General features: G+C 39.0%; 1 protein-coding gene and 1 long non-coding RNA gene across 10 annotated transcripts in view; one reads left to right on the top strand and one right to left on the bottom strand.

The window, feature by feature from the left end:
• Positions 1-12,140, top strand: part of LOC141578172 (uncharacterized) — a 32,892-nt gene extending 20,752 nt beyond the window's left edge. For both annotated transcript variants that reach the window (XR_012508212.1, XR_012508211.1), the window contains exon 2: positions 11,472-12,140. This is a non-coding gene — a long non-coding RNA (uncharacterized LOC141578172). The remainder of the gene's footprint in view (positions 1-11,471) is intronic.
• Positions 1-13,858, bottom strand: part of PON3 (paraoxonase 3) — a 34,741-nt gene that overhangs the window by 15,620 nt on the left and 5,263 nt on the right. For all 8 annotated transcript variants that reach the window (XR_012508205.1, XR_012508207.1, XR_012508209.1 and 5 more), the window contains exons 3-5: positions 10,455-10,510; positions 5,524-5,689; positions 777-903 (exon numbers count right to left, since the gene is read on the bottom strand). Coding sequence is in view for 4 of the 8 variants with exons in the window: in XM_074367470.1 (XP_074223571.1) it covers positions 777-903; positions 5,524-5,689; positions 10,455-10,510 (349 nt within the window). In the remaining 4 variants the exon portion in view is untranslated. The remainder of the gene's footprint in view (positions 1-776; positions 904-5,523; positions 5,690-10,454; positions 10,511-13,858) is intronic.

Raw genomic sequence — 13,858 nt, 5'->3', positions numbered from 1 at the left:
AGTCCATTTTATAAAAGATTCTTTATTGCTTATTATAGGCTTGAAATAGACAACCTAGCCAGTAAACTTAGTTTTCCTCAATACAGTAAGAATGATGTTCATCTCAGTGATTAAGAGCCCAGCTTTGAATTCAGAGGGATCTAGGTTTACACCTTGGTTCTGCCACTTACAAATTATGTAACTTGGCAAGTCACTTAACCCCAAACTGCTCTAAGTCTCTGTTTACTCCGGCCTATTACTACAGGCAGTTGTGAGAATGGAATGGAATTAGGTATTTTGGCACAGTGCCTAGCACATGGTCAGTGCTTAATAAATGTGAATTTTTATATGTGCCTACAGGCCTTTTTTTCAAATTCTACTTTAAAACTTTGATTGAACAAAGGAATGGCCTGCCTGGAGGATGGTTATAACAGCCAGTGGGTATGGCTTTCAGAACACGACCTACCAGGACAACTAAAGGGTGTAGGTGTTTAAAGAACCCAAGAGCAGGAACTGCATTGTTGTGGTAGAGAGGATGGAATTAGAGCTGGGAATCTAATTGAGCACCTTTATGGGATTAAAATGCTTTCAAAAAGTTGGAGACTATAAAGCTATTCAATACCAAATACAGCAATTTCTAGTGAGATGCTGGGCAGTGTCACAATGGGAACCTTTAGAAAGCCTTTGAAAAAAATGCTACAAAACAAAAGTTTAAGAAAGCCTGCTGAACTAAAGAAAACAAAGCTCACCACAGAGGCGTAAAATAAACAGAAGTGCAAAATATTTTAATTCCATACCTTTTCAAAAGTTTGTGTTTTATAGTTTTCAGGTGTACCAGAGAATGCTGCTGTTCCTCAAATTTAAATATCTCCACTGTGGAATCCATGTGGGGATGATTCACAACATAGAGATACACAGTTTGGTCTAAAGTGGAAAAAAGGCATAATTTCCAAGAAGTTTGCTTCTGTTGCAATTATTATTAGACTTAGTGTAGAACTTGGTCATGTCCAAGGATTTTCCTTATACATCTTGCATTTGATCCCCACAACCCATCTGATAAGTAAGTCAGACCAATGCCAGAATCCCCATTTTCTTGAAGAAACTGACACTCAGAAGGTTAATGACTTGTCAGCAATTTCATCACCACCCAGTGGCAGAGCCAAGCCCAGAGGTTTCTGCAATGCCCTCTTCAGTCTCACCTGCACACCCTCGCTAACAGGAAGAAACAGAGCTACAATGGTGCATAAACACGGATGTGGTTTCTCAGGGTGGCCCTTCAGCAAGAGAAGTAGGTACAAGCAAGCAAAGCTTTGCTGAGAATTCTTTTCTGTGGGAATTGCCTACATTGCAACACATGTTCAAGAGTCAGGCCTATGTAAATTCTTCAAAGAACATTTCCCAGCTAGAGTATGAACCCCTGATACAAGTCGACTACCTGAGGTTGCAGTAAAGATATTTAGTTTTTTGTGAACCCAACAGACATGGAATGTAAATATGAATGTAGGAGAAAATAGATTAGCTGATTCTAGGTTTGACCAACCTAAGGAATGCTCACCTCTCTGCTTTCATTCTGGAATGTGAACTGCTGTAAACAGGATTGGGGATAGTACTCTGGCATCTCAGAATACTGTTTCCTGACCTAGTAGGAGCGCTAGGTCAGATGAGCTCTGGAGTTTGAAAGACCCTGACCCCATGCTCCCACTGCAAGGCTTGATCTGCATTTGCCTCCCCGGATGCCCTTCTTGATTGGGTTTCCAGTCATACAATGGTGCAAGCTGGAGCTCTGAGATGTGGGACTCATACGTAGGGCCCCTGAAAACATGCAGGCACCTTTACCCAAACTAAGGAAAAGGACACCCTCACCAACGAATCTGTCTTTTGATCTGACCCAATTCTGTTCCAGGAACTGTCAACTCTTTTCCAGGGACCTGGCAAGCAGAACTGGAGTAGGATTTAGCTCCCAAATGGCCCTTCAACCAGACATTCATGCTGGACACAGCATGAAAAATATACATGCTGCCCTGGCTTTACGCTCTTCTTAAGACCTCTTTTCATGTAAGAGATGCTTGCGGAGAAGACTTGTTCTCTGCCTTCTCATTCATGCCAATTTATGTGTAATGTTTTGGCCTTATGAATTAAATATATAATTAATGGAGATCACTAACAATAAGATGTCAATCATAATATACTCAACTTCTGAAAGCCTGATTATATGCCTGAGGGTTAATTTGTAAACAGATCCCATCTCAAAACCAAAAACAAACAAACAAAAACCCCAAAACAATCCTCAACGCCTCTATCCCCTTCTCCCCAACAGACTCTACCTCTAACACCATCCCATGCAATAAAATAGCTCCAGGTTAATCTGATCACTCATTACACTCTCTCCAATAGAGCATGATAAGTCTAGTTGGATGTCAGGCAAAAAGGTGGTGACTAAAATTATTTAAACAGAGCCAGGAGCACAAATTTCACCTGAGTAAAGGACGTAGGATTAGAAGTAAGACAACTTGGGTTCTATTTCTAGTGCCATTTCCTAATGATAGAAATGAAGTCACATTGCACCACATTTCTCTGAACTCCATTTCACCATCTATAAAACTGAGTATTAATATCTGCCCTGCCTGTCTTGTAGCGTTCATTCATTCATTTATTTAACACATGTTCATAGAGCCCCTAATTTGCAGCAAATACTGTTCCAGACTCTTAGAATCCAACAATAAACAAGTCACATTGTTCTAGAGAATAAAACAGAGAGAAAATAATTAGTAAATAAGAGTAAATGGTAGTGGGGAGACATGCCTTCTTCATGGAGTTGCATGCACTTGAAAAGTGACAGTTAAGCTTGGATCTAGAGATGAGAAGGAGTTCTCTATAGGGCAACAGTGGGAGAGGGAAAGAAGGTTGTTATCTTTTGACATTAATAAAAAGCATTAATTACCATTTTGATGAGTGCTGAAAGAAAAGTATATTGGACGAAATATAACAAGGTTCACATCCTGAAATGAGATGGTGGGAAGACTTCTCTGAGAGGTGACATTTAAGCTGAGGTCTGAATGATAAGGAAGAAGAAGCCAGAAGTTCCAGGCAGAGGGAACACAGATGCAAAGGCCCTGAGGCATGTAGCATTATATAAGGCCAAAGGAAATCCAGTGTGGCTGGTTCAGAGAGTCAGGCAGACAATGGTGTCCAGTGAGGCTGGTGAGAGTACCCAGATGCCAGAAGGTGTGGGGAGGGTAGCGCCTAGGAAGTCAGGCCACTCTGGAGATTTAGGGTTTATCTTCAGAGTAATAGGAACAATACGGATAATTTTTAGAAGGGAGTGACATGATCAGATTTACATAAAAAAATCAGGCTTGCTTATTAAAATGGATTGGTGGTGTAAGAGGGAAAGAGCACTGTAGAATCCAGGAAAGACACACTGGGGACTTGGAGTGGATGGTACAGTGAGGATGGAGCAAGATGATGAGCTTAGAGATATATTTGAGGGGTAAATTGGACAGAACATTGTAACTAGTTGACTGAATGGGGCGAGGAGAGAGGGAGAGTCAAGGCTGGGCCCAGGGTTTTATTCTGAGGAATAAATAAATTACATATGAAAATGCTTTGTAAATTGTAAAGCAATACAAAACTGTTAGGTACTATTATCTTTTAAAGAAGGGCTTGCTAAGCAAATAAACAGCATATATTAGATTCCAGGAGAATATTTAACCTACTTAGTAAAATAGTATTCAAGCATTTTGAAAAGTATCCACTTATTTAAAAGTAAAGAAGCCTGTGTTGGTGCAGACCAAAGGAATTAAACACAGATTGACTGGATAAGTAGATTGAAATAATTATTAATCATTCCTTTTTTCATTGAAATCACTCTGCAAATTTATACTCAACAATGCATGGTAACTTTGCTGTGTATTTGGAAGAATTAAAACACCATTTCTTTAAAAATTCTTTAAAAATTTCTTTAAAAATTTCTTTAACAATTCTAAATTGCAACACTTCCATTTGGCCTTCCCTTCATGGAGCTACTATTAGTGAGGTTTCACTGTTCTTATTTCTGCATGATCTATGGACCCACGAATATTTAAAAATTAAGTTTAGCCTGAAATGATAAACTATAAAGTAAAAAATAATATTGGAAAAAATGTAAAGCATATACAATGTATTAATAACTGTTTTTGTTTTTTATAACAGCTTTTTTGAGATATTTCACTTGCCATTAAACTCACACTTTAAAAATGTACAATTTAGGGGGTTTTAGTGTATTCACAGAGCTGTGCAACCATAACCACTATCTAGTTCCAGAACATTTCCACCACCCCGAAAAGAAACCCCATATCCATCAGCCACCACTCCCCATTCCCCACTCCCCAAGTCCCTGCCAACCACTAATCTACTTTTTGTCTCTATAAATTTGCCTAATCTAGACACTAAACAAAAATGTAATCATACAAAATGTGGCCATAGTGACTGAATTCTTTCACTTAGGATAATGTTTTCAAGGTTCACCCATGTTCATCCGTCTAGCACACATCAGTACTTCATTTCTTTTTATTGCTGAACAACGTTCCACTGTATAAACTTACCACCTTTTGTTTATGCGTTCATCATTTCATGGGAGTCTGGATTATTTTCACCTTTTGGTTATTAGGAGCGCTGCTATGAACACTGGTGTGTAAGTTTTTGCATGGACCTATAGTTTCAGTTCTCTTGGATACACACCAAGGAGTAGAATTTCTGCATCATACAGTAACTCTATATTTAACATTTGGAGGAACTACCATACTGCTTTCAAAAGTGTCTGCACCCAATCCTACCAGCAAAGTGTAAGAATGCCAATTTCTCTACATCTTTGCCAACATTTTTTATTGTCTGTTTTTTTTTTATTACAGCTACCCTAGTGTGTGTGAAGTAGTAACTTGTGATGGTTTTTATTTGCATTTCCCTAATCAAACCAAAGATATTCAGTATCTTTTCATGTATTTATAGGCAATTTGCATATCTCTTTGGAAAGATGTCTACTAGGATCCTTTGTCCATTTTTTAATTGGGTTATTGGTATTTTTGTTGTTCAGCTGTAAGAATTATTTATATATTCTGGATACAAGCCTCTTATCAGATATCGGATTTGCAAATATTGTCTCTTATTGTTTGGGTTTTTTCACATTCTTGATGGTGTCTTTTGAAGTTTTTAATTTTGATGGATGTTTATCTATTGCTTTCTTTTATGTTGTTTTTTAATGTCACATGATTATTTTCAAAGAGCCTTTAGTTCATATGTTAGATTTCTGAGAACAATATTTAAACTGGTTTTGATGGTCAAATGAGAAGAAAGGTGGGTAGGAGAAAAAGGGTGTGACCACAGTCTAGTCTCCTTTCTTTAAATGTGATTTTAAAAAATGTTTTGATACACATTTATTATCTTACAAATATACATCCTTAGGGTAAAATAGCATCTTCCCTCATTTCACATACATGTTGAGTAGTTGAGGATGAGTCATTTGTATTTCTGTCATTTCCCCCTTATTCTTAAGCATTCAAGCTTTACCTTTGTCGATGAAAGTACTGATTCCATGTGGATTAAATGATGCTCTGTCAAACCCATCACTGATGTTTAGTGACTGGACCCTTGGGTTTTGCTCATTGAGATCCATCAAGAAGATTTGTCCTGGCTCATCTGGTGCAAAGTCTGGCATACCTGGATATTTTAATCCCTTTTAAAAATAGAGAATAAGGATGCACATATATAATATCAAAACAAAGTTTCATATGAAAGCTAAAATCTCAAGGCCTAACAGAAATGTTTAAAGCTCTAAATTTCTTTTGGATTTGGGGGATTTTTCACTCTATTGGGTTCTGTCAGGAGGGATTACCAATGCGATCTGAGCCATTGGAATGAGAATGGGAATACGGGATGATCCTATATTCAACTTTTAATATAGAGAGAAGGGGCTAAGCCAAAAAAAAGACTAAGCTGTGTGACTTTGTTGGCGTCCCTTGGCCTGCCTGTGCTTCCAGTTCCTCATTTATAAAATGAGGAAGTTAAAATATGTGATTGCTCAGATTCTTTCTAGTCCTGATATTCTATAAGTAACCTTCCTCAAAGCAGAGAGAGGGGTACATAGTTCCATTGCATTCTCCCACTCTTACATCCATTATATTATGTAGTGACAAAGAGCAGAATCAGCTAAGAATTAACATAGTGGAACCAGTTTCATAGAGTTGACTATTTCTGACCTATTTTGTTTCTATAGATATGTCTGAAGATTTGGATGTGAATCCTTTTCTCCAAATATTGCAAAAAGTTCATTCCAGTATAACTTGGAGAGTGGCTCTTTCTATTGCAAGGACCAAGTGTTTATCAACCAATAACAGGCATGCTGCACGTACTGGGTCTTGGCTGCATCCCAGGTCACTGTGTCAAAACTTGGGGTCGGTTTACTTTACACCAGTTACAAAACTCAGCCCACTTCCTCTCTGTATCCATTTCCCATCACTCAGTATCAACAACCTTGCGTCTTTTCTTATATCCCCATTTCCATTTATAATCAATTTAAATTCTCTCTTTATCTTCCTCCGTCTTCCTTCTTCCTACTCTACCTTCTCCCTGTCTCCCCCCTCCCCTTTCTTTCTTATAAACACACACATACACACTTATAATTATACTATCCTTGGCCCTTCCACTGCCTACCCCTGAGGGAGTCAATTTTCAGTTTCAAACAACCCCACCTATATCGGCAAGCTTTTCTTAGAACAGTTCTTCTATGCCTAAATCTTATGGGAAAACTCACTTTCCCATAGACAGCAGGCGCACCGATGAAACTCATCCAAGGAAGAGCTATTCCCTTTTCTTGAGCCACCACAGCTAGAGGAGAGACCCTCATGCCCTGAGACACAAACATCTGCCAGACCTTGAATCTGCCATCATAAGTCAAGAGCCCGTCTTCTAAGGACACTGAACTCTTCACTTACTGCTTCCTTATCAAATTCCCTGGAAAGTCCCTTAGGCCTGTTCTAGCTCTTATGTAGGGCTAGTCTAAAATCAGTTTGAAAAACACTGCAAAGTTATCCTCCCAACTTCAACAACTCAATACCATTTGTCAATATCTGTGTTCATTCTAACAGGTAATCTATTGCATATCTCCAAGTATCTATTCTAAATTTATTTCATTATCTGCCAGAGCCCACACCATCGTCCTCTATTCTCAATGGATAACTTCACCTCCTGTTTCTCTGGAGAAAAACCCCACACCATTCAACATGAATTTCCTCTTATTGATTCTTCAGTTTTATCAATGCTCTTCCTTTCTCCATCTTTTCTTAAGGGAAGGGTATCCTTCTTCTGTTCTTAAGTTGACTCCAACACTAGTTTATTTGGTTCCCTGTTCCCTAGGGCCTATCTTTAGAAATCATATCCTCTTTCACTTGCTTTACCACTCATTCTTCATAAATGCCCTCTTCTTTTGCCTGAAAAAGTGCTCATTTCTCCTTCCTTGCTACAAATCTTCTCCAACTTTACTACTTCTTCAACCAGGCATTTTTCTCACCTTCCTTTAACTGTCAAATTTCTTAGAAACATCACTTGACCCGTTGTCTGATTTGAATTGCTCCAACTCTTAATTCCCTGGAGCCAGTATTCTACCAGTTTATAGAAATGCCTCCATTAAAGGTCATATCATTGGCCTCCAAAATGTCTCACTTGATAACCCTTCTACATTTCCTTATTTGTATCTGTGTGGCATTTGACACTACGATAGAAGATTTTTTCTTGTCAAAAAGTTAGAAAGTAGGATTTCCAGAAAGAATTCCTGCTTCTCTTCATGAGTTTTCCTCCTTTTGTCCTCATCCATCCTTCTTTCCTTCTCATTCTATACTCTTTCCTTATACATCTTATTCATAAAGTTTCAGGTATTTCTTCAATACCAGTAATTTTCAAATCTGCACATTTTCCTGGAACCTCTCTCTGGAGCCCTAGCTTGCATCTCGGGTTCTTCCTAAGGGCAGCTCACAACCAAATGGTCAAAACTGAAATCAACATTCTCTCCTCAAATCTTTGCTTCTTCTCAGTTAAGGGAATCCTGCTCTCCCTAATATCAGGCCATAAAATTCACTCTCCAAGTCTACCCTTTCCTCTACAGTCAATCTGTCATCAAGCCTTGTGGCACAGATAATGGCAGCACAGGTTAAAAAAAAAAAGTCAGAGACATCTAATCCTTCTCTTTTTCATCTGAGGAAAATCTCCCCTTTTCACGTGAGGAAAATTAGGCTCAGAGAAGCGAATTGTCTAAATAACTCAGACCACTAATTGTACAGCCTCTTTCTGCCACACCATAAAGACAGACTTCACAGTAGAGAATATTGCTCAGGAAGGCAGCTCAAGGCAGGACCCCACAGCAAGTACCTCGGGGGCTTGGGGGAATGTGAGGGCAGGTGATGTAGAAATGGAAATGATTTGATAGGGAACTCAGGGTGGGGCATGGCAGACAAACCTGGCCTACATTATGTGTCATGATGAATGAAATTCTTCTAAGGAATGGCTTCATACTCACCTGGTTTTCTGTTTAAGGTAGTGAGTAAAAATCTGGGGCAAGTGATTGCAAGCAATTCTTTTGATACCATTCACCACTGAAAATCACCCAGAAGTGCAGGCATCTCATTTCCACCAATAGACTACAAGTATGTGTGGACAGGCTCTGAATTCCCCCCACTGCCCTCATTCACCAGTACATACACTCAGTAAATAGTCAAGCACCTGTGTATGTCAGGTAGTGTGTTAGGTGCTAAGTGTGGCAACAAACACGCCAAAGTCCTAGTCTCAAAAGGACTGAAATCCAGGGAGGCAGCAAGCGCATCAGACATAGTGTGGCATCTAAGAGCCTAAGCACAGGGAATGTAAGGGACCAGAGAAGAGCCACCTCGCCCAGAAAGAGAATGTTAGAGATTTTCCTGAGGAATTTGAGTGCCACCACAGCGAGCTCTCATAGAGAACTAGGAGTTACATGTGAAGAGTAATCTTGCAGCAAAGAGCATGCCAAGTTCCAAAGTAAGGACGCAAATAGCCTGCTTGCACCACTAAATAGACTAAAAATATCTCTTGCACAGAATTACTTTCTAAATCAGCAGCTTCCAAACATGTTCTAGGATGGCAAGAACCAAGAACAAGGACTTGAATTTATCACAGTACAGAAAGATTAAAAACAAGCAAAGAATATTATCCTTATTCTATAAGGATGAGTTGTTTATTATTTTACAAGAAGAGCTAACATTTCTCATGGAATTATTTGTGATAAAAATCTCTACTTTCTGTATAGCAAGACTTCAGAACATTTAGTTCTAGTGAAAATAGAAAAGAAACATATAGTAGGAACTACAAATATTATTTCCTAATGGCAAAGAAATCTCCTAGCTATAAGTAATTCTTTTTAAAGGTCTATTTGGCATAACATTGAAAATCTAAATTGACAATAGATAATTTAAGCCAACGAAGAAAAAGGTTTCTAGACAGCTTTGTTTTACTTTTGGTTTTGGAGGAAAACTAAAGAAATAAAATTCCTCCCACCCACCCCCACATATACCACCACCAGCAGCAATTTAAGATCCAAATGAGACCCTGATTATACTTAAGAATTTAGAAATGAGGGCTATTAAGGATTATTTTATGTGCCCCCTTTTTGGCCAAAAAGATACAGATTTTTGAAATTTATGTTATTTGGTAGTATTTTATTGGCCAAAATGGAATATTAAAATACTCAACTCCAGTGATCAGAATTCACATTGGAAATGCAGTCAATCTAGTTTTTTTCAAAATCCTAGGTTCCATTCCAAACTGCAGTTCATTTAATAAGTACACGATAATTTTCAACATCTTCACAACATATACATTTTAATTTATTGACATTCAGTCCTTGCCTAGCTTCCTGATCATCTCAAACCTGTGAAGGTGGTATTGGTAATAAAATGTCAGTTTCCCCCTACTTCTCTTTGAAAGAGCTTCTCTTTGAACAGCAAGGAACCCAAGATGGAAAATGCTCATGGTTCTGAATTGAGTACCATGGTTAACATTTCAATCCACAAACATTTACTGAGCCCCAAACACAGGCAGGCCTGAAGAGAGGAATGCTAGTTAGTGAGAAGATGAAGGCCCAGCCAGTAGGGCAGTGATGAGGGCAGCCAACAGCAGAGCAGATCTGGAGCCTAGTCTAGGAATCGAATGGAATTCAATATCCATTTATTGAGACCCTACTGGGCATGTAACTGCTGACAGGGAGCTAGCTGCCCACCATGGGGCAGGCAAGCCTGGGCATTCCTGTGGTGTCCTAATTAGCCCTCCGGAGTTCTTTTTGGCTTTTTCAGTTGACTGGTTTACCCATGGGTGGGATGAGTGTTTAGGGGTCCATCTGGCAGCTCTAGTTGGCAGCATTAATGTGCAGTCTATACAGCTATTGATGTGAGCATCTGAGGGGCATGGAAAATACTCACAGTGGAGATAAAAGCCAGCCCACTAGGAAGAATGTCAATATCTTCAGCACCATTTTCTGCAAAAGAAGTGAAGGATCAGAAAGATGCATGTATGAAGGCTTAAAAAAAGTAAATCTCACACACAGTCAAGATTTTGAACTTCTTTTGGAAACTACCTTAACTTTTTCAACTATTTACTTGGGAAACTATATTAACTGTCAGGAATCCCACAGGCATGCTACTCTACAGTAAAACCTGAGCCAGACACCTGAAATACTAAATTCTCTTTTTAGAAGTCCATTTTCAGGAGACAAAGGCAAATGACTATAAAATAACGTCATATACTAGATTTATTCTTTAAATAACAACCCCTAGGGCACGTCCTGAGGGATTCAGCCTTACTTCCCACAGAAGATTGATATACAGACCAAGTGATAACATTTGTAAAGTCATCATTGTGAAGGTCTCTTAAAGGCCTGTCTGCCAAGCATTTCTCTCCTCCAACTTGTTCAGGCCTACAAAAATCTATTATTCTTCAATCAAATTGGGAAATTACTAATTGTTCTCTGTTATAAAAGCAGTAGGTCTTAGGATGAACTATTGAATATAAATGAATTTGAAAGATTTTAGTCAGATCTCTTTCTCATTGAGGGCTGGCTGTGAGCATTTTTCTATGGAAAGAAGCATATCAGAAAGGACTGAGAACAGGATGAAACAGGGGATCGCATGGTTCCCAGTAGAGAGATAGACCCACATGTGGTGTGGTCCCAAGCAGGCAGCACTGAGGGTGAAGGCAACTGTGGCCAACTGTAATTTACAAATATGGTAGGAACATTATGGATCAAAGCCACATGCTTTTGTTAAAATGTGATGTTCATACTTTTCCATCAAGAGTTGAGGTCTGTATTCTCTCCTCCTGAACCTGGCTGGACATTTGTGACTGCGTTGACAAAGAGAATGAAGTGGAAGTGATAACACCTGACATACAAAGTAAAGTCATAACCAAATCTCCCATTGCTCTCTCCTCTCTCTCTCAAGACATGTACCTTGGGATCCCTGAACCTAAATGCAAGAAGTCTGGCTACTTTGAAGCTGCAGAGGAGAAACTATGGAGATACAAGGTAGAGAACGATCGTGGAAGAGTCTCAGACGACTTCAGTTCCCAGCCTTTTAAGTCACCTTAGTGGATGCAAATGGAACAGAGATGAGCTGCCTGTGTCCACAGAGTCCTGCCAGAACTGCAAACTCATTGGCAAAATAACTGTTGTCATTTTAAGTTACTAAGTTTTGAGGTGGCTTGTTGCAGAGCTACAGTAAATGGAACACATGGAAAATGGTTACCTGGGGTGATGGGTTACTAGTATGTCAAAGGCAATCAAGGGAGGATAGAGAAGAACAGGTGAAAGAACAGTAGAACAAAGCCAAAGAAAAGACAAATTTGAGTCAATGGAATAATAAGCAACAGGCACTGAAAACAGGACAGAGGACAGAGAAAGATTTAATCACATTCACTACACTGAAATTTGAAACGAATCCCTAACTAGTTACCTGAAAATTAAATTAATCAGAGCTTTCTATTTTCTAAGCATTCCAGCTAATCAAGATTTACCTATATATGGTATTTTGATGGCCTGAAAGATTTAGTGCTTTTTCTACCATAGACATTGGGAGAATCCAGCAAATTGAATAAAGCAATTTAAAAAATCATATTGAATATGGGTGGTTAAGTTTTTTGAAAAAATTTTTTCTCTCACTTTTTTCTCTGAACACCCTTTCTTGGTTTCCTTTTGCCCTAATCTCCTTCCCACCTCTATCCTGGATGTGGCTACTCCCCAGGCTCCACCTGACCTTGGCTGTTTCTCATGGCAAAGAACCCATTCTCCCTGCATAATCCACACTAGTGCCATGCCTTCAGCTTCCACCCACATGCCCTTGACTCTCCCATCTCTAAATCAAGCCCAAATTTTTCTCCCAATTTCTAGACCCCTGTATTCACCTGTATATGGGACACTTCTACCTGGCTTTTTCATTTCTCATGTTTGACATGTCTCAAACTGATCTGGAAATTTCTCTCTTAAATCTCCATTTTCTACATTTCTATTTCAATGGATGGCACTTCCATCCCCCAAGTACCCAAAGTAGGAACCTTGGAGTTATCTTTGATGCTTTTCTTTTCCTTACTCCTCAAATCCAATTGATCCTGAGTCTTTCAAACTCTAGAACTCTCTCCTGGATTTCTAGAATAGCTTCCTAATAGGTCAACTTTGTTCCACTACATTCTCTGCACTGCTGACAGTCATCTTTTTAAAATGGAAAGTTGACCTTATTATGCCCCTGCTTATCACCCTTGAAAGGTCCTCTAGGGCTGGCAGTATAAATCCCAAGCTCCTTGGCCTAGATCCCAAATTCTCCACATCTTGGCTCCAGCCTCAATTCAAGTCTTATGGCTCCCACTCTTCACTCTTCATTCCAGGTGTGCAGCAGTTCCTGAAATGTGCCAGACTTATTCACCTGCATGCCGGAGCACATGCTGTTACCCAGCTTCTTGGCAACCCACGACTTTCCCACACCACCCTCACCTCCGCTTGGCTGAGTATCATGGGCTCTTAGAGGTGACTTGGGTGCTACCCTCTCACTCTTCTCAATCTCTCTTGGTTCCAGTACCCATTTTATGTACTAATATGGTCACCTGTGACTCCCTCCACTGTGATGTTTTCCACACTTGGACTGCAACCTTCTGTTCATTTGTTCATTTCCTACTAGAAAGTAAAGTTCCTGGGAACAAGGATCAGGTTTTATTCAGTATAGTATCCTTGCACACAATATATTACCTGCCTTTTCACTGTAGAATCTTTCAATAAAAGCTGGTTGGCTGACTAAAAAAGATAAACTGCTTTAGTTTCTGGAAGTTTGTCTTGTCTTGAGGTTATAGTATTAACAAGTGACTGTTATCTTTTCTTTTCTTTCTTTCTTTCTCTCTCTCTATCTCTTTGGACTGAAGTATATAGTCAGTTATAACATGTCAATTTCTGGTGTACAGCATAAAGTCCCAGTCACGCATATCCATACACATATTCATTTTCCTATTCTTTTTCATTAAAGGTCATTACAAGATATTGAATATAGTTCCCTGTGCTATATAGAAGAAATATGTTTTTTAATCTATTTTTATATATGTGGTGCAAATCTCAAACTCCTAAATTTATCCCTTCCCACCTCCTTTCCCCTGGTAACTATAAGATTGTTTACTATGTCTGCGAGTCTGTTTCTATTTTGTAGATGAGTTCATTAGTGTCCTCTTTTTTTTCTTTTATTAGATTCTACCTATGACTGATATCATATGGTATTTTTCTTTCTCTTTCTGGCTTACGTCACTTAGAATGATGATCTCTAGGTCCATTCATATTGCTGCAAATGGCATTGTT

The sequence above is a fragment of the Camelus bactrianus genome, chromosome 7 (assembly GCF_048773025.1).
Source record: "Camelus bactrianus isolate YW-2024 breed Bactrian camel chromosome 7, ASM4877302v1, whole genome shotgun sequence".
In the NCBI taxonomy this organism is placed as follows: Eukaryota; Metazoa; Chordata; class Mammalia; order Artiodactyla; family Camelidae; genus Camelus; species Camelus bactrianus.
The sequence above is the reverse complement of the archived record's forward strand: the minus strand, read 5'-3'. Positions and strand labels throughout refer to the sequence as shown.